The sequence below is a fragment of the Engystomops pustulosus genome, chromosome 3 (genome assembly GCF_040894005.1).
Source record: "Engystomops pustulosus chromosome 3, aEngPut4.maternal, whole genome shotgun sequence".
In the NCBI taxonomy this organism is placed as follows: Eukaryota; Metazoa; Chordata; class Amphibia; order Anura; family Leptodactylidae; genus Engystomops; species Engystomops pustulosus.
In genome coordinates this window covers 136,767,458-136,794,591 of record NC_092413.1, presented here as the reverse complement: position 1 = coordinate 136,794,591, position 27,134 = coordinate 136,767,458, and the positions used below count along the sequence as shown (strand labels likewise).

The 27,134-nt window shown below is 39.9% G+C and overlaps 1 protein-coding gene across 1 annotated transcript in view; it reads right to left on the bottom strand.

Annotated features, from left to right (window-relative positions):
• Positions 1 to 27,134, bottom strand: part of COL21A1 (collagen type XXI alpha 1 chain) — a 235,518-nt gene that overhangs the window by 36,610 nt on the left and 171,774 nt on the right. The window contains exons 10-15 of the mRNA XM_072142258.1: positions 26,328 to 26,336; positions 26,023 to 26,106; positions 22,014 to 22,076; positions 8,295 to 8,348; positions 2,028 to 2,081; positions 672 to 725 (exon numbers count right to left, since the gene is read on the bottom strand). Coding sequence (XP_071998359.1) covers positions 672 to 725; positions 2,028 to 2,081; positions 8,295 to 8,348; positions 22,014 to 22,076; positions 26,023 to 26,106; positions 26,328 to 26,336 — 318 coding nt within the window. The remainder of the gene's footprint in view (positions 1 to 671; positions 726 to 2,027; positions 2,082 to 8,294; positions 8,349 to 22,013; positions 22,077 to 26,022; positions 26,107 to 26,327; positions 26,337 to 27,134) is intronic.

Sequence of the window (27,134 nt, the reverse complement as noted above, 5' to 3'; positions counted from 1 at the left end):
CTCTGTACCTCTGTGCCGTACATACTAACTAGAACAGCTAATTTGTAAATGGTCTGAGAGACCTTTTGGTGAGGGGGTGCTGGAGAGGAATTCCAGAAACTACTTCTATGAAAAGGATCTAGCTATTGGTCAATAATTTTCTGTATTTTTGTGTTTATATGTACTCAAATTGACTAATTACATTTGTTTGATAAGTTGGAGCTAAGTTGAAGAAGTGGGAGAAATGGCTATAAGAGAGGTTGTTCGGAAATAATTATTTATGGCTGGAGGTAGCTGTAAAAATAATAAAATGTTTATACTTGCCTCTCTCCATGCTCACATTCAGCCACTAAGTGGCTTATCATTGCTGGACTCATTGCATGAGCACAGTTGACTACAACTTCTGCATGCATGCGGCTGTGGTAGTAACATCAACTCCTTTAACATCAAACTTATTTATCCATAAATATAATTAATTATTTGTGTGAAAGACACCACCCTTTCACCTTACATCTACCTGCATTGGAGTGCTACTTTTTACCTTGTACATATTTTAGAGGACCTCTTTGCCTAGCCCTGGTAGCTTGCACCCGCCATTTTTTTAGCAATTGTGCTGCTGAGAACTGTTCTCAAGTAATTATTTCTACAGATATATGGATTTATGTTAACAGCAAAAACACATATGTTCTAACCTTTGCTCCAGGCTGTCCTTGCTGACCAGGAAAACCAGGAAGTCCACGTTCACCCTACATAAAAAGAAAAACACATGGAATTATTTGTACAATATTCCATGTAATAGTTTTTAAGTTTAACAGTTTAGTGCAGTTATTTAATTTATTTTGAACCAATTAGCAATTTAAGCCTCTCATATTAACACCTTCCCCCCTTTCCTCACAGTAAGCCCACTCCTTTCACATTTGTCCACTTCTCCTCACAGTCAGCCTTCCCACAATCAGCATCCACAATCTGTGTTCCCCTAGTAAGTTGCCCCTTCATATTTTGGCCCCTCTCCTCACAATTAGCCCCAATTCATAATCCCCCACTACTCATGGAAACTGCCTTCATATTTGTCTCCCTTTATAGTCAGCCCCTCCAAATTTACCTCCTATGCTCACAGTCAGCCCTCTCCCTCCATATTAGCCCCATCGCCTCATAGTCAATACCCCTTCATATTTGCCCCTGATCTTCCTGCTCAGCTACCTATTCCTATTACATGACATCATGTTCTTAACCTAGGAGGATTAGGTTAATACATTTCTATAGAAATACATTTGCTACATTCTCCCAAATGGCAGGAGCTAAATTGTGTCATAAATGCAATGAAACCAGCCCATGGGCAGTCTCCAAGATGTCACCTCCTGTTATCCATGTGGAGATGCCACTTAAGGCAAATGTCTCATCTCGCCTCACATCAGGTGCGTTACTGGCCATCTCTACGGCACTATTTATGCAGAATGCTCTGGTACCACAGTGTAAGTTAAACCTTGTCGTCGGTCAGTTTAACTCTGTTTCTCTGATGTCATGCTATGGGTAGTATGCAATGTGTTACTTTGATGAAAAATTACTTTGACAGCGCATCTTTCATGCCGCATATGTTGTCTATAAGTACAAGATGAAGATCTGGAACAGTATATCTTGACCACTTTACTGGCGGTGATGCATTTTTTTTCCACCTGCTTTTATGCATTTGTATATACGCTATAATAGACTACATCTGGATCGTTATTTAGTTCTGGCAGCAGAGAGATGAGAGAGAAGGAGTATAAAATGTTCTTGTTTTAGGGAAAACACTTGAGGATTCACAATTTATTTTACAATAAATGTGCTGGAAAAAAGTGATTTTTCCATACAAAGAGAATACATTGATAAAAACAACTTTATTTATACTTGTATGGGAAATATTCTGAATTTGGTTAACATTATACTATTGGTCATAGCAGTCTTTTAGCATAAGCTATTCTGAGTGTGTTAGTTATAGTACTGTAAGTTTTACAGTTTTATATTTTGAACAGAAGAATTTAATTTATTAGTCATTAAAAATATGAAACCTTTTCACCATCCCGTCCAGAACTGCCTTTTAACCCCAATATTCCACGTGGTCCCTAAAATATATAATAAAAGTGTTAGCTTTTGTCCTTGAAAAAACATATTAAATACATTTCAGTAATATATGTCATATGATATACTTAATAATAAGCATTCAAAATAAGCTATTTTACCAGCAATTACCAATCCAGAATGTGGAATTGAATTTACATTGTGCCATCATATGACCTAATACAAACATGTAAAACATGACAACTGATATTACACACTCAAAAGAAGTATGCAGGGCAATATATACACATACAGAAAGGAATATTCACTATAACTAGAGTGGAGATCCAATATGTATACATTCCATGGGCAGCTGATTGATTTCAGTGCAATGTGGAATGCTTATGACATTGCTGACATTTTTCTTCTTTCAGAATACTATACATAAAAAGCAATAATAAATTATCCAAAATCAAACTTTGCAGGGAGTACACCCCAAACTTAACACATTTAACACTTTAGGGTTCTAACACATTTTAACACACTGGTTCATTCACCACTAACTATGACTAATGTTGAACGAGTTGGGCGAAATTCAGGTTTGCCAAGTTTGCCAAGTTTGCCAAGTTTGCCAAGTTTGTCCAAATATTGGGATAACTGGTTTGGTATCCGGACTTCCGCATAGAGGGCTGCAAAATGGGTGTAATAACAGGGCAGTTGCCTTGACCAAAATGGGCTAGAAAAAGTGCTTAAAATAAAAACATAACATAAAAATAAAGAAAATAAATGAAATTCTGTTAATGTCAGTGTGCTAGAAAACAGTATGGGTAGTGATGAGTGGAACCGAGTGGAGGCAACTAGAGTTACAGTGAAGGGCAGCTAAAATGACAGTGACAGCAGCTATATATTTTAAATAGTTGGCCTATTCATGGTAGTTTCAAGTACTGCATGTGTATTCCCAGAATGGAGAGGCCAGATGAAGTTAAGGTATTGGTCAAGTACATTGCAAAGAGTGTGTCAAGTTCCACATAGATTCTCTTCAATCCACTCCACCTCTTTTGTACAAAGCCTTTCAGCGCATCCCTGTTCAAAACAAAGAGGATGTCTCAGCCACATGTCAAGGAGTAGTCCTTAGTGATCTATGATAACTCTTCCAGCTGGCATTCCACCTGCCCTAGTTGCAGACATAGAGTTCCAAAATGCCCAACAACTTGTGTTGAAGGATGAGGATATGGACGGCAGACCATCGCAGCACATATACCATGATGTGGCTTTCTGCAATTTGGAGACTAAAAAAAAAGAGGGCAGCAGTGAGGAATTAGTTGAAGAATAGTTGAGGGATGATGATTTCCTAGACCCAATATGGCTCAAAGGCAATAGTAACTTGGAGGAAGAGGTGGTGGTCACAAAGCCCTAGGAAGCAGAAGATGTGTAAGGATGCACAGGTGCATTGGGCATCCCATAGCCACAACAAGGCCTTCTACTAACCACTGTGCCCAGGGCTGATCACACAAAGGGCAGGCCAGTTTGTGAAGCGAGCAACATACTGAACATCATATATATGACCAGGCCCAGGAAAACAAAAAATGAGCTGCAGTGGATAACACACCAAAAGCACCATGTAAACATTTGATGTTCTCTCTTCTGTTTTGGTTGTCTACGCCTCCTGAGTGACAAGGGCACCTGTTTCCCGCATCCCGGGTGGATGTGAAGCCACCATCACAACCATCACCAAGCCTGTCCACAACATCCCAGGGAAGCAGTAAGCTTTCTTTCTATGCCTCCAAACAATGGTTGGAATAGTTGCAATATAGATGGGCTTTAAAAAGATACCATTCCGGACAGCTTTAAAGAACTTATGTTTGTGGCTGTCCCACAAAACATCATTCCCAGCCACATCTACTTTTCTCGGCAGGTCAAGTAAGTTGTGCACAGTGCAATGCACATCACAACTGATACGTGGAAAAGTAAGCATGGGAAGGGATGTTACATCTCTTTAGCTGTCGACTGGTTTAATCTTGTGGTGGCTGGGCACTAAGCAAAAACAAGTGTGTGGAGCATATACTTTCACCACCGAAGATTGCCGGACATTCCCCCTTGCCTCTGGTTGACTTCTATTATTCCGCCTCCTCAGTGGTGCTCGAGCTGGTAACAGCAGTTTCAGCAAAGCCTTGGGGAAATGGCAGCAGAACATGCTGAAACATTTCTGTCTAGCCAAAAGACCACACACCACCCAAAGTGAGGAAAAAATCTTCCTGTACCCTTGAGTAACTTGCTGGATCAAAAACATAAACTTTTTAGAGAACAGAAATCTTTGAATGAAACTATTTACAAAAACATAGACTAGTTACAAAAAGTTTTGTTCCCTTACCACTGACATGGAACATCCAAAGCCAGGTTGATGGACATCCTATGCCTTGCACATAGAGCTGCTGTTATAAGTGCATGGCGTTTGTGCTGCTTACCTATCTGCACTACAGAGGAATTTTGGCAGTTATGCCATCAGTCACTGACAACAGGAACATATATAACAATATATAAATATACGACTGGTTTGGGGGAGATACAGAAATGCAAAGTACAAGAAATCCCAGATATGGAGAAACTATATTTGGTGAAATACAAAACAGACCTGCTTAACGTCCCATCCAATTGAATATTGTCTTTGTATGAGATACATCAAAGACAGTAATAAGCATCAACAGGGTAATGACAAATAATAGTTATATAGTTATATTAACATTCCTTGGTTCATGATCATTAGGAGGCAGAATACGCATACAATATGCAGGTTTAATTCACTCCTACCAAATGGGCGGTCCGATTACCATTTAAACCCACATGGCCATACTGATTCTTGCGGATTTCTAGGAACAGTGCAGCCGCACATTTACCCAGCGCCGGAACCTCTATCCTCGCTATCCATTTTACAGTGGTGAGCCCAATCCTCTTTATTATTGCTTTACAGCTTTCTACCTCCTAATGTTAATATAATTCCAAGATGCCTTCTACAGATATCTATTTGCCATGTTATTCATCATGGTTTATTTGTCATTACCCTGTTGATGCTTATTACTGTCTTTGATCTATTCCATACATAGATGATAAAAAATTGTAAGGAACGTTAAGCAGGTCTGTTTTGCACTTGACCTAACATAATTTCTCCATATCTGGGATTTCTTGTATTTAGCATTTTGCATTTCTGTATTTCTCTCAAACCAGTCCTATATTTACATATCGTTACATATGTTCCAATTTTCAGTGTCTGATGAAGGAAAAACTGCCAAAATGTCACTTTCACTGTATTTATCGAAATAAAAAGATTTACTTGAATCTTCTTTTGCATGAAACTTATGCTTAGACTTCAGTTTATTACTATCATATGGGGTAGGATCCCTAGTCTAGAGGGAAGTAACCCTATTTGGAATTGCAAGCTGTACCCATTGTATCATATGTGATAAATCAACTTTGGTGGTATTCAACTTTGCATATTCATCTGGAAAAGGTGTGTGAGCAGCAGCAGGCAATAGTTGAGTTCCAACTCCAGAGTGCCTATTTGAGTCAAAGTAGTAACCAAAAGCGCTTTACCACAATGACGGGGCCTTTATGAGGGACATTTGTACCCTGCTCAGCTTCCAATATGCCAGCAATAAGGTCAGCACTGATAACTCCGTCATCAGCGCTACCGTCCCCAACTTCCCCAACTTCTGCCTGCTACTATGATGTATCAATATATGATGCAAATAGTATGACAGGTGCTGTAAGATATTACTGTATGATAATGGAACTGCAAATAGTACTAATACTGCTCCTTTAAGATATCACTATATGATGCTGGAACTTTAAATAGTACTAAGAGAGACACTGTAAGATATTAATGTATGATGCTGGAACTGCATATAATATTATGACTGCAACTTTAAGATATTTAATCGAACAGCAATATGATTACCGTATATTCCGGCGCATAAGACGACTTTTGAAGACAGAAAAATCTTCTGTCTTGTCTGGGGTCGTCTTATACGCCGGTAATCCCGACCGCCTGCCATGTATTCACGGCGGCGGTCGGGTCCCGGTGCATGGAGAGGGCTCACGGGCTGAGCCCTCTCCATAGCCGGTAAGTCTTTGCTGCATATTGCAGCAAAGGCTTACTGGTAACACCCGGGATCAGTGCTAGCACCGATTGCGGGTGCCTTCACAGCGATGGCTGCCGGCAGCCTCAAAAAGCTGCCGGCAGCCTCAAAAAGACATCGGGGCGCATACTCACCCTCCGGTGGCCCCGATGTCTGCGCGGCTCGTCTTCAGTCTTCCGCGCCATCTTCTTTCTTCTGCTGGGCGCCGCCATGTTTTTCCCCTGGGCGGCGCTTAGTATGACGTCAGCAGCGGCACGTCATACTAGGCGCCTGCCGGGGAAGATCAATTGCGGCGCCCAGCAGAAGAAAGAAGACGGCACTGAACACTGAAGACGAGCCGCGCGGACATCGGGGGAGCAGCGCAGCACATCGGGGCCACCGGAGGGTGAGTATATAAGTTTTTTTTTTTTTTTTAATGCTGGGCTGTGCTGTATACTACTGGGGGCAGGCGTATACTACCGGGGGCCGTGCTGTATACTACTGGGGGCAGTGCTGTATACTACTGGGGGCAGTGCTGTATACTAATGGGGGCAGTGCTGTATACTACTGGGGGCTGTGCTGTTTACTACTGGGGGCTGTGCTGTATACTACTGGGGGCTGTGCTGTAATGGTAATGTTGTTGTTGTATGCCTTATGTTTATGAGTGACCGTTTTCCTGCTATATACCTGCATGTCATAAGAATTTAAATTAAAAAAAGGACCATGTTAAATTCAAATCTGTTTTTTTTTAGTACTTTGCCTGATCTTTTAAAGTATCGCTGGATGATGCTGTACATGCTAATAGTACTAAGTCAGGCCCTGCACTATAGCAACCTAACAGTAGCTTAATGCAGTTCTTCATTGTGCCCTAAAGTGGGCCATCTCTCTTTAAACACAGCAGCCTACCGTCCCTACCTTAGTGCTCTCAATAGGGCAATTGTTGGTATTTGAGAAGTTGCTACCTGTCTGACCCTCTGAATAGCAGTAACCTCTTCTTAGCTCTGTCTGCTATCTGTAAAGGCATCTGGACATGTGACCCTACACTTATACAGTCACATGTCCCACCTGACCTGCCTTCTCAGCAGTCAATCAACCAACTGACTGCGTTTTCACCAGATGTGCAACCGATGCATGAACAGTGGCTGCTGTTAGACATTAAGACCCTAAATTTGATGGTTCAGATGCGCTGATGATTATGATACTATGTGGGGTCTATATCTGGCACTCAACTGTGTAGCAAGGTCAATTCTATTCCAGGTCCTACAATAATCTGGGTCAGGAACTGGTGCAGGATATAGCTAATGCACTAGGGCAGGTGCATTTCCATGCCGGCATATTCTGAGGTCCACCATTCCCACTTCACACCCCTTCCTGCTCACTTAGAAAGAAGGTGGCATAAAAGGGTTGGGAGCCTCAATTGCTGGCTTACAAGCCTTGATATATCTTCCCATAGATAGTGTTCCACATCTTTCAATTTGGAGAAAGAAATGACGATGCCTTATTCACAGGAAGGTTTTACCTAATATAAACATAAAAATTCTACAGGGTGGTTTATCATATCACATGCCCACACATGTCCTGCCGGATACAGCAAGAGGCCGCTGGGTGCCAGTTTTGGGTTAAAGCCTGCAAACAAAATTTTGCATTCTTTTCAAAATTACTCAGGCAAGGGGATAGAACACCCCATGCCCGTCCACTCTGCCAACCATTGTGCCCCAATACGCGCCCTCCGAACCCACAAGCCGTGGAGGTGGAACAGACGCTAGTATAAAGCAGTGGTAATTGTCCCCCTATATGACACAACTGAAGAATAACACTTTTGTAGAAAAAATATCATTATTAAAAAAAGGCATGGACCAGCACAAACAAAACGTTTCTAATCTGCCAAAACTTATGTAAACGATAAAAGTATAAACAAGATAGTTGGTTGACCACATAGCAATAGTGAAACTGGAATCACACAATTTCCAATGTTCTATTAGAAGGAACAATTATTTCTCAATTTCGTTCTGGGAGAATGGGTGTTAAGGATTTCCAATCTCATCTGTTCACTGTTCATGCAGCATTCACATATAATATAAGATGCGCAATCCTTACAGATTTGTCTAGAAACTGCTGCCTATAAGCTTTATTATTTTGAAAAACATGGTCCTCTATGAAGATTACCTGCACTCCAGGTGAACCGGGTGTGCCTGCATTTCCATTGGCTCCTGGACTTCCCTGTTTAATAAGAAAATGTGTATTATTAGCTACTCTCAAAAGACACAATTGTTTCTGCAAGTCTGAGAATAGATGTAGAAGCTGTGATTTAGTCGCAATTATTGCCATAGAGCGATGATGGAGAAGGGGCAGCACCAGGCTCTGCAGTGGGCCTGCACACTAACAATAGCCTGTGCCAGGTTCAGGCAGTCTATAGCAAAGTTCTACACCAGGCTGCACCTGAGACATGTGCACAATGCGCCTAACAATTGTATCCTCTTGACAGATCTGGTGGTTACCAGGGAGTGGGGTTTGGTTCATAAGCTGGCGTATCATGCATACTTAAGCATATTCATAGTTTTATCATCTTTCCAAATTTTCCAAGAACATACCTGCTATCGGTTAATATTTTTTTTTGTAGTTGTTAAAGCTTTGAGATTCTTTGCCACATGATGTTGTCAATATAAAAAAGACATAAACGCTGCCAAAATCTTGATTTTAAAAATATTAACAGAGTTTCAGAAATGGAAACTGCTTAGATAAAGTTACGCATGTCCTATCTCATGTTTCCCCTCTGTTGGACATATCCAGGTGTGTGCTACACACAATAATTGGCTTTTCAAGACAGTACTATTTGTTGTTATTGTGTCACTGTTTACTGTATGTTAGTTATGACTAAATGGAGAAAAGTTAATAGTTATTGGTTAGGGTAGTCACGACTTCTTAGTGATGGTATTTATTCTTCCATGCCGTGCACTGGGAAGCAGGAAAAAAATTCCAAATGCAGTGAAATTAGTGAAACAACGCATTTGCACCATTTTCTTGTGGCCTCAGCTTTTAGTATGTGCTCCAAATGATAAATTTCCTTTATTCTATGGCTCAGTACAATCATGGGGATACAAAATTTATACAGGTTTCAAGATGTTTTAATAGATTTTTTAAAAATTAAAACCTTTTGTACAAAAACAAAAAATTTTGATTTGTCATCTTCTGGCGCTAATTACTTTTTCATAGTTTAGTGAACAGAGGCGTGTAACATTTTTTGCAAGATGAGATAACCTTTTCATTGCTACCATTTTGAGGACATTACAACCTTTTGATCACTTTTTGTTAAATTTTTTTATTTAATGCAAAATTGGTTTAACACCTGGAATAACCGTCTTTATGTTTTGATAGATCGGGCATTTTGGAACATGGCGATACCTAACATGTTTATGATTTCTGGCGACTTCGCCAGTGGCATTTAAAAGCTTGACACCCACGATCAGTGCCGGCGCCAATTTCGGGTGTAACCACTGGGTGTTTGCTGCATAACTGTATTACGAGGGCTCTTCATACATCCATTACAGCTCCATGCATGTTGTGAGCGTTAAAGGGGTATTCTCGTCTGGGCATTCATATTCTTTTTCATTAATCTGCCATATATAAACATTTATTCAATTAGATGTTATTAAAAAAAATGTTCCTGTGTGAAGATAATTTCTTATAAATGGAGTCATATGGTCCCTTAGAAACAACACTGACTCCATGATTACGGCCACCTCTGCTGGAGGGATTGCACAAAGAAACAAACAGTTTTTGTATATGAAATTTCCAGGAGTTACTGTATATACTACACCCGTACTGTGGTAATGATCGCTGAAGCCAAGTGGTCAGGCAGGGCTCAATACTGCATGTCTGGCCACTGCTCCCAAAATGTGAGGTGGTCGTATCCAAGGAAGTCATCTCGTTTCTAATGGACAACATGGCTACATTTATGAGACATTGGGCAGATTTACTTACCCGGTCCATTCGCGAACCAGCGGCGCGTTCTCTGCGGTGGATTCGGGTCCGGCCGGGATTCACTAAGGTAGTTCCTCCGACGTCCACCAGGTGTGCTGCGCTGAAGTTCCCCGAGGCCCGCCGGAATGCACTGAAGTTCACCGGCCTATTCCTAGTGAAGGTAAGCGCGAGTCCCGCGACACTTTTATTTTTTTAAATGCTGCGGTTTTTCCGAATCAGGCGGGTTTCTGTTCGGCCACGCCCTCGATTTCGATCGCGTGCATGCCAGCACCGATGCGCCACAATCCGATCGCGTGCGCCAAAATCCCGGGGCAATACAGGGAAAATCGGCGCAAATCGGAAATATTCGGGTAACACGTCAGGAAAACGCGAATCGGGCCCTTAGTAAATGACCCCCATTATCTTCACACAGGAACATTTTTTTTTAATAACATCCAATTGAATAAATGTTTACATATGGCAAATGAATTAAATTAAATGTGAATGCCCAGATGGGAATACCCCTTTAAGAACTTAAGCTTTAACGACAAAAATGAACGATTATATAAAAAATGTAATATAAAAAAGTGTGTTCATAATTTCTCGAACGATAACATTAATTCAATACAGTGAGAAACAATGAGAATTATTGTACATTTGAGTTTCTCCAATGAAAACAAAAAACTCTGAATACAATTTTGCCCACATTGCCAGTTCATACTCCAAGCTGGCTGATGCCCATGTATAACTGTATAATTTCCTACCATGAGACCACACAGAGAAAGTATTTATCATTTGTAAATAGTAACAATTGCCCAGAATAACCATTCACAAGCTTTTTGCAGAGATAAGCTTGAACTCCATTACACAGGATTCCGCAGGCACAAGGCCAATGGAAACTTTACAAATTAAAATAATTTTACAATACAAAACATGTTGTCAATTTCTAATGCTATACAATGTGATGTTTTTTTTCTTGAACAGTCATCAAATATTTTTAAAAGAATAGAAACCCATTTTTATACCACTAAAATACCGGCCTCCTCAGGTTGGGTATGAAATATTTGTTCTAGAATTCCATCTTATGCAAATCTTGACCATTTACCAATAAATAAAAATGCATCACATCAGACATCTCTTTACAATGGCATCAATACTCAGTATCAGCTTTGCCTTCAGCTCATACTCCAAGATAGGGGATAATTTCATTTTTCAAAACACCTGGTTGTGGTTACGAATCCTACAGAACTAGAAATATGCATAGCTTCTATGGGGCAGATTTATCAAGCTGTCTGAAAGTCAGAATATTCTTAGTTACCCATGGCAACCAATCACAGCTCAGCTTTCATTTTACCAGTGCTCATGAATATTTCAAAGGGGAGCTGTGATTGGTTGCCATGGGCAACTAGGAATATTCTGACTTTCAGACAGCTTGATAAATCTGCCCCTATCTCTTCAACTGCTTGTATCTTTAGTTTTATAGAACATAATCATATGATTCACCTTTTATAATGACATTAGAACCATGGCTGTAGTCACTATAGAAGTGGTTCTTCATAGTGTATCTAAGTTATTCTTTATTTGGCAGGACCTTATATAATGGGGCAGATTTACTAAGGGTCCGCGGACCACATTTTCGCTGGGTTTACTGACTTTTTTCGTTTTGCGCTGCATTTGACTGGGGTTTTTGCCGCACGTGATTGGATTTTGGCGTCGACTTTCATGCGACACAAATATGGGGGAGTGGCGGTCGGACAACCTAACTTATTCGGACAAACCGGGGGATTAAAATTGTGTCGCAAGACATGCACTCACATGCACCGGGAAGAAGATGGTGAACTCCGGTGGACCTGAGCAGGGAATTATCATGTACATTTCTGGTGCACACAGGAGCCCATTCTCATACCTGTCACTGATACCCGACTTTTGACTCATGAGTCTTATTCCCGATACCTGAGTTTGATGTGTATTGGATACAATGGATGAACTTGCTGGTTAGCTTACATACTGTAACAGCCAATCAAGAAGAGAGCAGGGGGAGGGAAAGGGAAAAAAAACCAAGAATCCACCTATGGACACTGTAATAATGTCAGTTTTATGCTGGCATAAATAATACACATAAATACCATAAGAATTGCAGAATACATATATATTAGTATATAAAGTTCTTGTCACTGTTTATACAGTGTCTGTCCAATTTATGGAGGAAGAGGGGCTTATCAGGGTTACTCTGTCTTCCAGTAACTACCAGTATTAGTATTGTAACTGTTTATTGGAGGACTAAGGCCTATGCTACAGTTATAGAGAAATAGTAGTTGTCATTTTTGGAGAAGCATGGAGGCAATACTGTAAGTAATTCTGCTGGCTGTTAGTGTTTGTAAGTAGCACTGACTGTCATTATCAATGAGAGAGCATTGCGGTGACTGTTCAGTTTCTTTCACTAGCCATAACTAGTGGACTACTATGCTTGAAAATGTCTTTATAGAAAAGATGAAACATCGCATCCACGGTGGAATAAAACGTTTGTCACTTTATCTTTTTTGGAGTGCTGCTTCATCCATTGATTTCTGCTAAATACTGGTGGGGTTTGTCGGACCCTGGCGAAGACCTGCTCCCTACTGCCTTTACACAGTGCCGCTCCACCATCTTTTCTCTTTAGTGGACTACTACTGTGCACAAAAGTCTCCCATACATACGCTCAATAGAAGGTTGTTGTATAGTGGGATGCATAACATTTAGGCTGAAACTCTACTACTGTCCTTAACCCTCCATACATTCTTTCTCGTCGATTCTTCTGACCTCCATCTGATTTCCTTTAAGGGGATGTGGCCTGCTGGATATTGAAATCATTTTCTTTAACTGTTGTTTTTATAAAAGTAGCATATGGTTTTATAGTGTTAGCAATGTACAACATTTGTATTTTCAGCAAAGCAGATGTAATTAATAACTATCACTGTAAGACTATGACCACTTGGCTCAATAGTAAAGTGTTACAGTGAACAGACATGAAATTAACTTTAAAGGGGTATTCTCTTCTGGGCATTCACATTCAGATTCATTAATCTGCCATATGTAAACATTTTTTCAATTAGATGAATATAGTGTGAAAATAATTTCTCATAAATGTAGTCTTATGGTTCCTTAGAAACAAGACTGTGTCCCTGGATACTGCCACCTCTGCTGGAGGCATTGCACAAGGAAACAAAAAGTTTCTGAATATTAAATGGCCGATTTTACTCTATAGACTACAGCCGTCCTGTGGTAATGATTGCTGAATCCAGGAGGTCAGACAGGACTCAATAGCGCATATCTGGCCACCGCTGCCAAAATCTGAGGTGGCCTTATCCAAGGAAGCTATCTCGTTTCTAAGGGACAATATGGCTACATTTATGAGAAATTATCTTCACACGGGAACATTTTTTTTAATAACATCCATTTGAAGAAATGTTTACATATGGCAAATGAATTAAATTAAATGTGAATGCCCAGATGGGAATACCCCTTTAACTTGTGATTTCGTTACTAGACAGGTTTTTTGTGGTTCTGGAACGAGTTCATATTTACAAATTGTTCATGACTTGTACAAAAACTAGTAAAATACTTTTTTTTAGCTTCCATATAGTATTTCACCTGAGCAAGACTGGCTTTATTTGTCGAGGTTTAAATTCCTGTGTATAGATAGACTAAGAGTATTTGCACATATTGTGGATTGTCATGAGGAAAATCCACTTAGAAATCTGCATCAAATATGCAAGTTTTATTGTGTTTTTTTTGTGCGGATTTGTGTTAAAGGTAGTTCATTTATGATGCAGACTTGGATGCGTTTTTTCCACATATGTTTTTCTTGCTCTATGTGTTCATCATTTCAAGCAAAAATATGCATCAAATCTGCATCATAGAGGAGATTTTCACTCCCATAGACCGCAATTTACAAAATCCATGAGAACACACAAGAAAAGTGGCATCATCCTTATTTTATTTTTTGCATTGAGCAAAATTTCCTGTGCAGAAAACAACGCCATGTATACATTACATTAAAATATCCAAAAAAGATATACTTTAATGTATACCCATGTATAAAATCTGCACATAATCCCCAACGTTTGCAGATACCCTAAATGTCAACTGCAGTGAAGATGTGCCATATGTTTAGTAGTTTATATAGGAAACGTATATACAAGAAAACTGCTGAGAAGTGAAAATATAACCAAACTGATAGTTCATGGGTGAAATAGGGCTCAAAGAAGAGGACTTGCTACCATCTTAACCCCTTGATACCTCTAATACTTCACTTTACTTGATACCCCCAGCAACTAGCCATAACTATGATTGGCCAGGTGGTTTCCTCACATCACTACAACACTTTTAACTTGGACATACTCCATTTTATGACAAACAACCCCCAAAAAATAAAGGGAACACTAAAATACCACATCCAAGATCTCAATGAATGAAATATTCCAGTTGAAATTATTTATTCATTACATAGTGGATTGGGTGCAAAGACCTCCTCGCAGACCAGGATCAAAGCACCACTCAATTGCTGGACAGCCTGTGGTACAGTGTGGCATTGCTGGATGGAACGAGGTGTACTGCACCAGATGTGCTCGACTGGATAGCATCAATGTCTGCATCATGCAGGAATTGCTGTCACAATACATCCACGTGAGGCCTAGAACATTCATGCCCACTGCACCAGAATGTGTTCTCACAATGGCATTGAGTGTTTCATCCCAGTACCTATTGGCAGTCAGGATATCTCTGACTAGCACATGGAGGGCTGAACGGCTCTCCAAAGAAATGCCTCTCTACACCATTACTGATCCACTTCCAAAACTGTCATGCTAAAGCATGTTGCAGACAGCAGGATGTTGTCCATAGTATCTCCAGATCTGTCACATATGCTCACTGTGAAGCTGCTTTCATCTGTGAAAAGCACCAAGGTCGTATCTGCTAATGTTGGTGTTCTCAGGCAAATGCCAATTACCCTGCAGTGAGTTGCGCCATAAGCACTGGTGGATGTCAGATCCTCACATCACTTCCTCAGGAAGTCTGAATCTGACAGTTTAAGCAGACACATGGATATTAGTGGCCAGCTGACAGAAGTGTGATTTACCTGGAGTTACACTGTGCTGTTTATGTGTTCCCTTCATTTATTTGCATGTACTTGTGCCCCTCACAGGCCAAGTGTATGTTTTCAATATACAAAAAAAATACAATCCTGGTCTTTAAACCCCTTAGATGCTGCAGTTACTTGTGACTGAACAGTAATTGTGATCTAAGAGGGAAAATGCCCCTTCTGAAGGAAAATGCCCCTTCTGAAGGAAAATGCCCCTTCTGTCAAGCATCAGTACTTCCACAAATATGACTGCAGGTTGCCAATAGAAGAAGAAGCTAACACATGCTGTGCCCCAATGAGTAGAAGTAATAAGTAAGGCTTTGGTAGCACTATACCGCCGATGGTAAGTCTAGTGGGTTTATTGACAAGTGAATACTTAAGGTAGTAAGGCTAGTAAGTTTGTTAGCAAATGTCAAAAGGTCTGATGCGGGCTGCAGAGTCCCCCAGATAGTGGTGGTTGGATGAATTGGGAGGTTTTGGGTAGAAATAAAACAGACAACTTGGACCAAAATGTATTTTAGTTTGTGATAAAAAAGAGACCATGATATTCAGGGAGGAACCATCCTTTTATCAGGTCGAGGAAAGAGCACACTGTGTGCTGAGTAAAGTAGAATCTAAAGAAATGCTGACAGGGCAGATTGATAAAAAAATCTCCATTAGACAACACATGCTGATTGTATGACCGGGTCTATAGGGTCTACGACCTGGTATATTGGGACCTAAGGAATGTCTCCAGGTCCACCATCCGTGCATGCGTATTATGCTGTGGCCTAACAGGTTTCCCTACAGTCATTTGATACACATGACAGCATGAGAACTGCAAGACATCAAATGAGGACATGTCAAAGCTCCTTTGTGGGACTAAAAACCTAAAAAACTGTTCTTAAAAACTAAATCATTTATAAAAATTTTGGACCCACAATAAAAATTCAATTACATTACACAATTACATAAGATTATGGTAAATTACAAAAACTAAATTGCTATTTTCTGTTTTTCCCACAATGAAAAAATGTTATAGAAACAATCAAAGCGTAATATTTATTCCAAAATGGCACTGATAATAACTACAGTTCTTCCCTCAAAAAAAGTCTTCATAAAGCTCTGATGTCAGAAAAGCATGAAAATCAGGATCAATAAAGAAGAGGATTTTCTGTGTATCAGTAGTATACTTAAAATAATGTACATTTTGCTATTGTTGTAATTATCTCATCTTAAAAATGTATCATCAGGGGCGTGTCCTGGCTGTGGAGGAAGATGGCTGCACATTAAGCTCGCTCCTGCCTTCACCCTGTCCGGCGACCGATAAACACCCGTATCCAGTGATTCCCTTGTACATGGGTGCAAAGAGAAAAGGGGGTGCCCGGACCCCCTCAGTGCTGCTTGGACGGAACTCAGCTAGAGGGATCAGCAAATATCTCACCGGTCTGGTATCGGCAGCAGCACCCGTCCGGAACCCTGACATGGCGGTGGCCTCTGTACGTGGTCCGTTAGATGCAGAGATGGAGCCTTGTACAGCAGGAGACCTCAGTTATCTCCCTCACAGCGGAGATCCGACGCCGGCACAAGCAGAAGGGAGCAGAGAGAGGAAGCCGACGAGCCAATGCTTTCGGCACACGTGGTCAAGATGGCGGACCCTGCGGCCAAAACTCCCGACTGCGACCCTCTCCCCGCACAGCCGGAGTGGTTTTGTCTGCTCCGTGGTGCGGTCGGAGCGGGAAGCAGATCGGGCAGTGAGTGCAGAGCCAGTGGAAGTTCAGAAAAGGAGCTGTGACGTGTAGCGGTCTCCTGGGGCTCCTGCTGCCCACTTGTCATCGGGTGGAGGCATCCCTCCTTGACAGAGGCATCCATCCTGGTCTCCTGCCTCAGCAGAGTGGCGACCTTCAGGTACTGTCTGCTATTGAATTAGCTCAGCCCACAAGCCCACCAGCTACAATAGGTAGACCATACAGTGACCCACAGGGCTCCCCTTCATCGCCTGGCCCCTCCTGGGCTGCAGGGGCAGAGGGCCAACAGCGGGGTCATGTTGGAATGGCAGTGAGGGAGACCGTCCGTTGGCAGTCATCCCCCAGGGGAGCTGTATCACCTGCTCCTCACTCTTCGGCCTTATGGTCTGAAGCGGGGGATGACTGGCCAGTAAAGCCCTCGGCCCATAGCCAGGCCCTCTCTTCTCGACCCTCAAAGGGCATAAATCCACTCCCTGTATCCTCCACAGGGCACAGCACAGTGGTCGCTAAAGTCTTGGCAGAGAGACTGGCCCCTCACCTGCCCTCAGTCATCCACACTGACCAAGTGGGATTTGTCCAGGGAAGAGAGGCTAGAGACAATCTGATTAAGACCTTCCTGCTGATGTCTCAGGCAAAGGCAGGTTCAATCCCAGCCTGTTTATTGTTGATCGATGCAGAAAAGGCCTTTGAGCGGGTTAGCTGGGGTTTCATGGAGGCAGCGCTGAACTTTTTGGGGAAAATCCTAGCTCTATATTCCAACCCCACTGCGAAAGTTAGGGTTAACGGTAATTTATCGTCTTCTTTTACGATCAAAAATGGGACTAGGCAGGGGTGTCCTCTGTCCCCTTTGCTATATGTTATAGTAATGGAGCATTTGGCTGTTGCCATTAGGAATGGCATCCGTATGGGCTCCCGTCACTGCAAAGCAGTATGTATCGCAACCGAGGATCTCTTTTCCGTCTCTCATTCAGGAATTTAAGAGATACAGCGCACTCAGTAAATTTAAAATGAACTACTCCAAATCGGAAGCCTTAAACATCTCTCTCCCTCAGTCAGAAGTACAACATAAAATAGATAGTTTCCCATTCCAATGGCAACAGACATCAATCCGTTACCTGGGCATCTCGGTTCCCACTGACTTATCTAAACTATATAGCCTCAACTACATACCTCTGTTGGAGCGCACTTCGGGGGATCTACAGCGTTATAATCGGAAGCATTTATCATGGTTCGGTAGGATTAACGTCCTTAAAATGGACATCCTTCCTCGGTTTCTGTACATTTTTCTGTGATTCTTATTGATCACACAGTACCATCATCAATACTATACCACAAGTACTCAATAGTTTGTTAAAATCATGCAAATCATACAAACCATACTTTGTATAGCTGTTTTCTGATGCTCAAGGCATGAGAAAGTCACATGCCTGGCGCCGGGCCATAGCCCAGTACATTTACTGTAGATACAGGATCCTGAAGTGGTTTATTATACCCCTCGAGGCCAGACCTGCCATGGAATTCATCCACAACTTCTTAGCTTTTCAGAACTGGGGGATAGTTGTTTTTGCGACTTTTCACTGCGACTTTTTCCATTGTCTTTCAAGTTGGTCTGCATATTGTGCAATGCCCCTTATGTATCTTTATTTCCAGATGTTCCGTGCAACTTTTCACTTATGTATCACTTTTTTAGCTCATTTTTGCAACTTTTTAGGCGCAAATCTGCACCTAGTCCAGGGCAAGTACAAAGGAAGGATTATTTTTCATGGACCCTGTTTTAACATGTAAATTGGAATTATGCTTTAAATGATTAACATTTTGCACATAAACCTGCTGGACATTGAAACTTTGGGCAGTGTTTTTAATTAATACATTTTTTCATTTACATTTTATTGAAATGTATTGGTTACTTCTAAGGTTGAGGTCACACATGGTGTTAACACATGCATTTTCAAATGCATCACAACAGTGGAGAAGAGCAGATCTGCCTAATTACATTGCTTTGAACATCACATTTACAAAATAAATGTGTTAATGCAATTTTAACATATACAGTATGCTAACACTGTGTTAACAAACATGTATGTTAGTGTGTATGTTAACATCTTGTTAACATATTTATGTTGTACAACATACATATTTTGGGAACTAAAATTTTACAGAATTTCATCTTCTCAGCTGTTGTGATTTCAAAATGCACGTGTTAACGCCACACATGACCGCATCCTCATATGCTGTCGTCTCCCAGGGGTGTGACTAGACTGACTAAAAATTCAGGCCACGGCCTCAAATCCAGAATTTACAGTAGTGTCCACTCCTGCATATAACCCTCATCACTTGGCTTGAGTCAACGTAGATTTGAGAAATTTGCAATAAATAGTTTTAAAAAAAGGCCAAAAGTTGTGCCTGCCAGGATAGGAAAAACTAAATGTATCACAAGAAATAAGACATGATCATACATAAGGCGCAAAAAAGACCTTCCAAATGTCTCATTTATACAGCAGAGAAAGAAAAAAATAATAAATGTCCCGCACTGAGCTCTGGTAGGGGTAATGTCGAGAAGATGTATGATGGACACAGTAATGACATGTCCAGTTGTGGCCTGATCCTTGATAGACATTGTTCTTGATGGTGCATACTGTTCACATCTGCCTGTACATGACATATTACCCCCCGAACAGCACGAGCACCAAAACTTACTAATGTACATATTACATTTCACCTTTGTTTTGTTTCACTTTAAAAACATAACAACAATTTCTCTAGGACAATTTATAACTAAACATCAGAATTATTAAATAGTTTCAGGTTTATCTTCCAATTCATCATAGTGATATGACATCAGAAATTATAAACACTTTATATGAAATGTTCCGGTCATGAATTGTTCAATAACAAATATTTATATGGCATTTTTCTCACAAAAAAGGCCAAGGCAAAAATAACGGGGCATTCCGATGCTCAGTCAGCCGGTGCTTCAGATTTAACATGCAAAGTCCGACAGAATTGTGTTGCACGTCCCATGTTACAGGTGCACCAAAAAAAAGTGCTGCACTCTATTGGAGCAGTGCACGGGGTGCCAGATTCATAAAGAATGTGGGCACTGCACGCTAAGCAGGCAAACTGAATTTAGCGAATTAGTAAATTAGTAAAGTGAGTTAGTAAATGTTCCCTTTTGGCTTTTAAGATAGATATTCATCCGCATATCTACTAGGATCATCAACACAAGAAGACACTTGGAGTGTCAGTATGTCTTTGCAATGTGCAAGGAAACCAGAGTACTGGAATATAACCCACAGAAAAAATGGAGAACATGATATGAGCTCCATGCAGATCTTGGCCGGAAAGCAACCCAAAATGATAGCTCCCGCTTAACGCAAGTGTTTTTACTTCGAAAATCCTTATTGCACAATATAACTCATTTGTATTCCACTCAGTGGGGCACATTTACTAAGGACTTTGTGCCGCTTTGAGATGCACTTTATCAGACTATGCATGATCTTCATGACTAAAACGGCTTGCACAGGTATTTAAGAAGTGGGCGCCCTGCGATTGTGGCGCACATGACCCTTTTGTGGCGCAGCTGCACTGGCTTCCAAGCAACACAAACTGCCTACGCTTGGTCTGACTGATTCGGACTAGAACCGTATTTAACTTTGGATTTGTGTTGCACGCCCTATGTTAAAGATGCACCACACATGGTGAACTCTGTCGGACCTGAGTGGGGAAGCAGCACATTCATGATTTCTGGCGCACTATCTTAGTGAATCGTTGCACGCTGCAATATAGACAGACAATGCACTTTCAGTGAACCCGAGCGACATTGTAAGAAAATGTGCCCCAGTGTGTCCAGGTAATTTTGTTCTCAAGAAACTGTTTCACATGTCTCAGGATAGGAGAGCAAAGAATAATTCATATGAAAAGAGTAACAAAAGTTCTTAATCGTCCCTGTTGTGTGTTTGCACATGTGACACTGCAGTGCAGCATACTGTAGCCATGTACAAAAATGAACCTAACAGCCACAAAAAAAAATAACTGAATGTCTCTTTAAAAGCACAAATCAACAAAGTAGCATTTTCTATTTCACGACTGAAACCAGGAAGAGTATTGTTTGGTGGCCTAGCAATAATAAATGCTGATCACTGCTATGAGGTCTGACTATTTGATAGTTTTATATATTTGAAGTAACTGTTGTGTCCAGGATTGCCGGTTATTACTCACCCAATTAAAGCATGTAAAAAAATGGAACATAATCTTTGGACTAGAAACATTTCCAGTAATTTGGCCAAAATGTCCAGTATCCCAGCAACCAATTATGCAACTGTGAAATGTTCCTGAAGTGCAAAGTGGGCTTTCCTTAGTTTTTTTACATGTATTTGGCAAAGCATGAACTAAAGAACTAAACTGACATTTTATTTCCAGTTCTAAAAAGCGCCCAATATTTTCCCTTTCATGTCTTTTTATATCCAGAGTGGCTTAACTGTAACTGCAGTTTAAAACAAGAAATTATACTTGTCAAACCTTATGTGGGGAATTCCTTTGTTTATTATAAGGAAATCTACTGCATACATGCTGAAAACCATGATGATTGATGAATATTGAAGGGATTCCCCAAAATACAATAGTGATGTCTGACTGCAGTCCCTACAGTCCAGCAGTAAAATGAACCACATAGGCTGCTCCATGGGGGGTCCTGTGCTGCATCAACCAGGGAGTACCCAAAAAGGGAGGACAACTTTACATTTAATTTAAGTTCTATAGGATGGATTTATCAAGAGCTTGAGCATTTTGCACTGTTGACTTGCATAGACTTGCACTGTAACCTGCATCAGGAACCGGTGAAAGCTATAGCTAATGTGCAGGAGCAGGCCTACTTATTGGCCCAACCATTGCTTTTAACAATCCAGCTGAGACCAAAGATTTTCCGAGCGCCAGTACTCCTGTCCCCCTATGGGTTTCTTCACATTCACACAGCTGAAACTAAAGCAATCGCTTCCTGTAACTTATGCAACATTATGTGTTTGATTGCAATACATGAGAAACAATGGAAAAACATATTTAAAACAATGTTTTAGTACTCACAGGCTTACCATCTTGACCAGGTTGTCCAGGGGATCCAGGGTTACCCGGTTGTCCGGGATCTCCCTATTGAAAAGACATGTACTGTATTAATAATTTTTTCTGTATTCCACATTTAAAATCCTACAAAATTATACTTAAAATTTCCTTGACAAAGACCTGCTGCGATTGAAACGCGCGTCGGGGTGCACGCCAGGTAATATCATGTCCTCCTCTTGGTCACACTAGCTTCCACTCATTTTGCACTATTTGTATGTGTTTATCCATGTTTATCATTTGGCGTCTGTGACCTCTGTCATTATTACAGTATACCTGCTAGCTATATAAGGGCTCTACCTCATTATTACTTTACACCCATTGTCGTTCATTACTGTTCATTACATGTTTGGGTCCCTTATATTGTACATTTTACATTTGTTTATGTATTTTAGGACATATTACCTGGCGTGCTTTTTTGTATCTTTTCTGAGATGCTTCTCAGTCTATTTTATGCATTACCATTGTTGTTTACTAAATAAAGATTTTCCCTTTTATGTTGTTGCATTGAAGCCGTGTCCTTTCCTCTTGTTTTTATTTATTTGGTATTTTGTTTTTTTGTTTTTTAAAAGTTTAAAGCTTGACTTTTATGCAAAACGTTCATGTCTTTAATTTGTATCAAGTTGTATGAAGTTTATGACATACTTGATGACATACTCGCTCCAGCGAGTAACATAATTTGTATAATCATCGATACAACAATTTACCATGAAAGGGCACATACAGCACTGTTTCTAATGTGGGGAAGTTGTATGATAAATATGGTCTTATGAAACTTGTTAGGGTAATTATTATGTGAATAGAGGAACATGATTTGTTTGATCTAACTTGAAATCTACTACAGTGTGAGTAAAATTTGTATTGGACCTTTTTTACTGGAATTCTGTTTTTAATCTATTATATGTTTATGAATTTCTTTATATGAATTAATAAAAGAAAGAAAGAAAAAAGAAAGATTAGATACTTGTATATAAAATTAAGATGTAATTTATGACTCTATTTTTTGGATCAATTAATGTGTTTCAAGACCACTAACAGAGGGATAATGCACCTCATATTAATTTACAATGGAAGATTTCCTTTCTCAACATTTATTCTTTATTGCCAAAATCTGACCTTGTATATCCAGAATTAGAAAAAAAATTGGAATTGGAAATATTTTTTTTTTAATTGGGTCAATTAAATATGTACTGTTGCAGATTGGAGGATAAGACAAGGTCATGGATTGACACCTTATAGATGAAACCTATTTACATTTAAAAGCTGAAGCAACAAGCACTGATCTACAGACATAACCATATTGGGGCTCATTTTTTGTCAAAAAGTTGAATCTTTTGAGTATTGAGTATTTTATTGAAATAATGAATAAAATACTCAAATATAAGTCAATGTGAGTATGCATTGGTCACAGCCTCCCCAGTAAAGGAATGTCCAGCAGCTTCCCCAGTAATGAAATACCTGATGATGAAATGCCCTGCAGCTTCTAATGGTGAAATGTCCTGCAGCCAACCCCTCCCCCACTGATGAAATGCTCTGTAGTGTCCCCTTATGATGAAATGCCCGGAAGCCAGCCCCCCTACTGATGAAATGCCCTAAAGTTCCTCCATCCCCCCACTGATGAAATGCGCTGCTACTGATCCTGACAGAATATATAATAATAAGATACAAAATGGTTATGTCCTTAAGGGGTTAAAGACCTTGTTTCTCAGCTTTGTTATTGTTATTTTATTAACATTTTTTGCATCACTTCTCTGAACCTTTGTGTATAAAATCTGTGTTTAGAAAGTCTATTATATCATTCCTGATGAAAGGACCATAGCAGTCCCAAAAGCTTGTTAGTACCATTTCAGTTAGGCATTAAAGGTTATCACAATCTCAAGATGGTTATTTTATTTGGCCTTTTTAAAAGCAACAGGAATTTATTTTAATAATATTGCTATGTCTTAATGTTTGTTTTATCTTTTCATATCTGTATACTGCTATTCAACTTATATTTGTTTAAAAAATCAAACATAGGAGAAAACTTTTGGTAACAAAAAAACAATACAAAATAAATTTCACCTATAAGTTAAAACTATTTTCATTCTTCATTTCTGATGTGGCTGATGGCTGATTCATTTCTGACATACTGCTAACTAGCTTTGTGTTTAATACGTAGAACCATTATTTTTGGCATGTGTTGTAAACAGAACTTTTCCAATGAAGGATGCTTGGAAAAAAACATGCTTTTCCAAATGGCTTTTAGCTACCCATTTAGTAGAATTAGTTCCAGAAAGGTTCCCCCCTTGCTGTGGTCGTGTACAAAATGGTAAGTCTGTAGCTGGAACCTTTGCCTGTTTTTCTAGTTCGTAATATGATTGTGTTTTATGCAAATTATGAATATGTCCAACTTTGAAAAGATAAATATATTCAGGAAAATTGACAATGAAATGTAAATACATTTATATCACACCATCAGCATGGATTTATATTAGACTAGACCTGGGGGAGCCTGTGGATGTTGTGTATCTTGAAATTTCCAGGGCATTAAAACTAGTACTTTTTAAAAGGTTGGTACATAAAATGAGAAATAGTTTAATCAGAGGAGAATAGTATATTACAAATGGATTCATGGAAGCTGGAGGCTTGACCGGAGAAATAACAAATTAAGTTTATTGTTAAAGGTTATCCACTTACGTTGCAAAGCTTCAGTAGAAAAGGACTTTGGAGTACTGGACAAGTCTACTTAATTTAAATGTCCTGGCAATACCAATGCTATGTAGATGGACTCAAAAAAATGATGTAACTTTAACACTGATAGAAGGCAATATGTTAAAACAAACATATGAATATAGCACCTATAATGAAACATCTAACATGCTGGATGCCATCCTCATTTGTAGAAACACAACAGTGGATGGACTAGCTCACCATACTCAGTGTGTCTTAATCCAGCAGTGATAACGGTTACTTGTCAGCTACCATATAGATTGAGTTACAAGTCTACAGGTCTGACCTTGAACCCATCTCAGTTTAGTCTATCTAGCTAGCCAATGTTTTCTTTATCTAGATCAGTCTAACTAGACTATAAATTACCAACTTTGTACATGGCTGGTAATATCGGTGTAACTATAGAGGTAGCAGCCATGGCAGATGCTAGGGGCCTGCAGTGTAAAGGAGCCCAGCATCCAACCTGCCACCATAAAGAATGAAATATGTGTGTGACTGTAATTCACATGTGCAAGCATACAAATGTGTATTTTTTTTTAAAGGGGAAAGAGGACCCCATTCAGAAGGCCCTGCCTCTTTTACTTCTAAATCTTCTATATATAATTCTAAATCAATTTCATCAATTTTCCATCTTTCCATCTCAGATGTTAAAAGGTACAGATGGGTTTTCAGACATTTTAATTTAAACTTTTCCCCTAGGTCCTATGACTTTTTTCACCTTTTCAGGTATGTTACAGTGTAAAAAGAATTAGAAAATTTTGTTTTAAAAAAATTGAAAATTAAAAAAAAGGGTCTTACACTAATAATAGCAAGTTGCATTACACCATGGCATAAAAAGGCCGTCTACTGTAAACACTGTGATTCTTGTAAACACAAAATACATTTTCTTTTTAAAATAAACAGCATCAGCAACATTCTGTCATTATTATTATTTATTTTGGACATAGAAAGCAATGTTTGCTCTTGGCTATCCATTTTACATGATGCGTAAGGCAAATTCTTTTCTACAACATTGACGCAATGTTAAAAAGTTCATTTAAAAAGCGGAATGAAGTGTGCGATAGAAGGATTTTGTAAGATTTAGTCATCACTAATTATCATTGATTAATTAAAATATGGTAAACATGTGAAGTTATTGCACTGTATATACTGTACGTGTAAAGTTTGTTTCTCAATTCTCCTAGTTTTGTCCACACATCAAAAAAATCTACTGTTTCATCACCATATAATTGTATATATAATGTGAGCACAATCCAAGCATACTTACTTTGAGTCCAGGAGGTCCTTTCTCCCCAGGTGGACAAATGCAAGGAGCGGTCGTTGAGCCAACATCACTTGGACCATTTAAACACTGGGAAGTGAAAGAGAAATATTTTTTTTCCCTGGATAAAAACTGTTTACTCAGGTTTCATATTTTAGCTTTTTACAATTAACAACAGTTTAAAAGGCATCTTTCACAAAAACACACATGTAGCATATATTACATCAAAAATAAAATTAGAATGTGTTGTAATTAAATTGGCACAGTACCTACATTACCTTTTTATCTTTGTAAAAGAAATTGTCACATACCTCTCCATTCTGAAAAATAAATAGACATATTTTTTATTTCAGTTCTATAAAACAGATATCTATATATCTAAAAGAAAAAGCAGCATACCAACACAATAATAAAGGGAATACCTCTGTCAGTATAATTCCATGTGACTTATATATCTGTTTTTTCCTTAGCTAGTTGTTCTGCTCGGACTTTTGAAAGCTATATCTACGTGCAGTAACCAATGGGTGAGTTTTACATATGGTGGATCTAACTAAAGTTAGACATTGTTACAGTTTGCAAATTTGGTGAACTGGATCTACACCACAGCATGAGTTGTATTCTCTGGCTAGCACAGCAAATTATGAAATTCTTCTGCTGTGGTACAGTGTTGAAGAACAATTGTCACCATGAAAATGTAATACTTTTTTCCTTTATTGCAGATACATACAAAAATAAGAAAAGCATAAATCACACACATATATATATATGAAAAACACCCATATAATAAGTACGTCACATGCAGGGCCGGATTATAGGCGGGGCTCCCGGGGCTCAAGCCCCGGGGCCCCCACCATATTGCCCCCCCAGGGGGCCCCCACCAGATGCCACCCCCTGCGCCTCCCCTCCTGAGCCGACATCTCCCTGAAGCCGGGCCGCATCCCCGGCACAGGAGACTGCTAGTGCCACCTTTCCGCCCCCCGGCACAGGTCACAGCCTCCCCACCCTCCCATCTGCTTGCATATTCAAGCCTACCGCCCCACGCCAGCGCTCCGCCTATTCCCCTGCAAGGCTGAGCCACACGCCCCCCCGGAAAAGTTGACCGCCTCCACGCCCGCCCA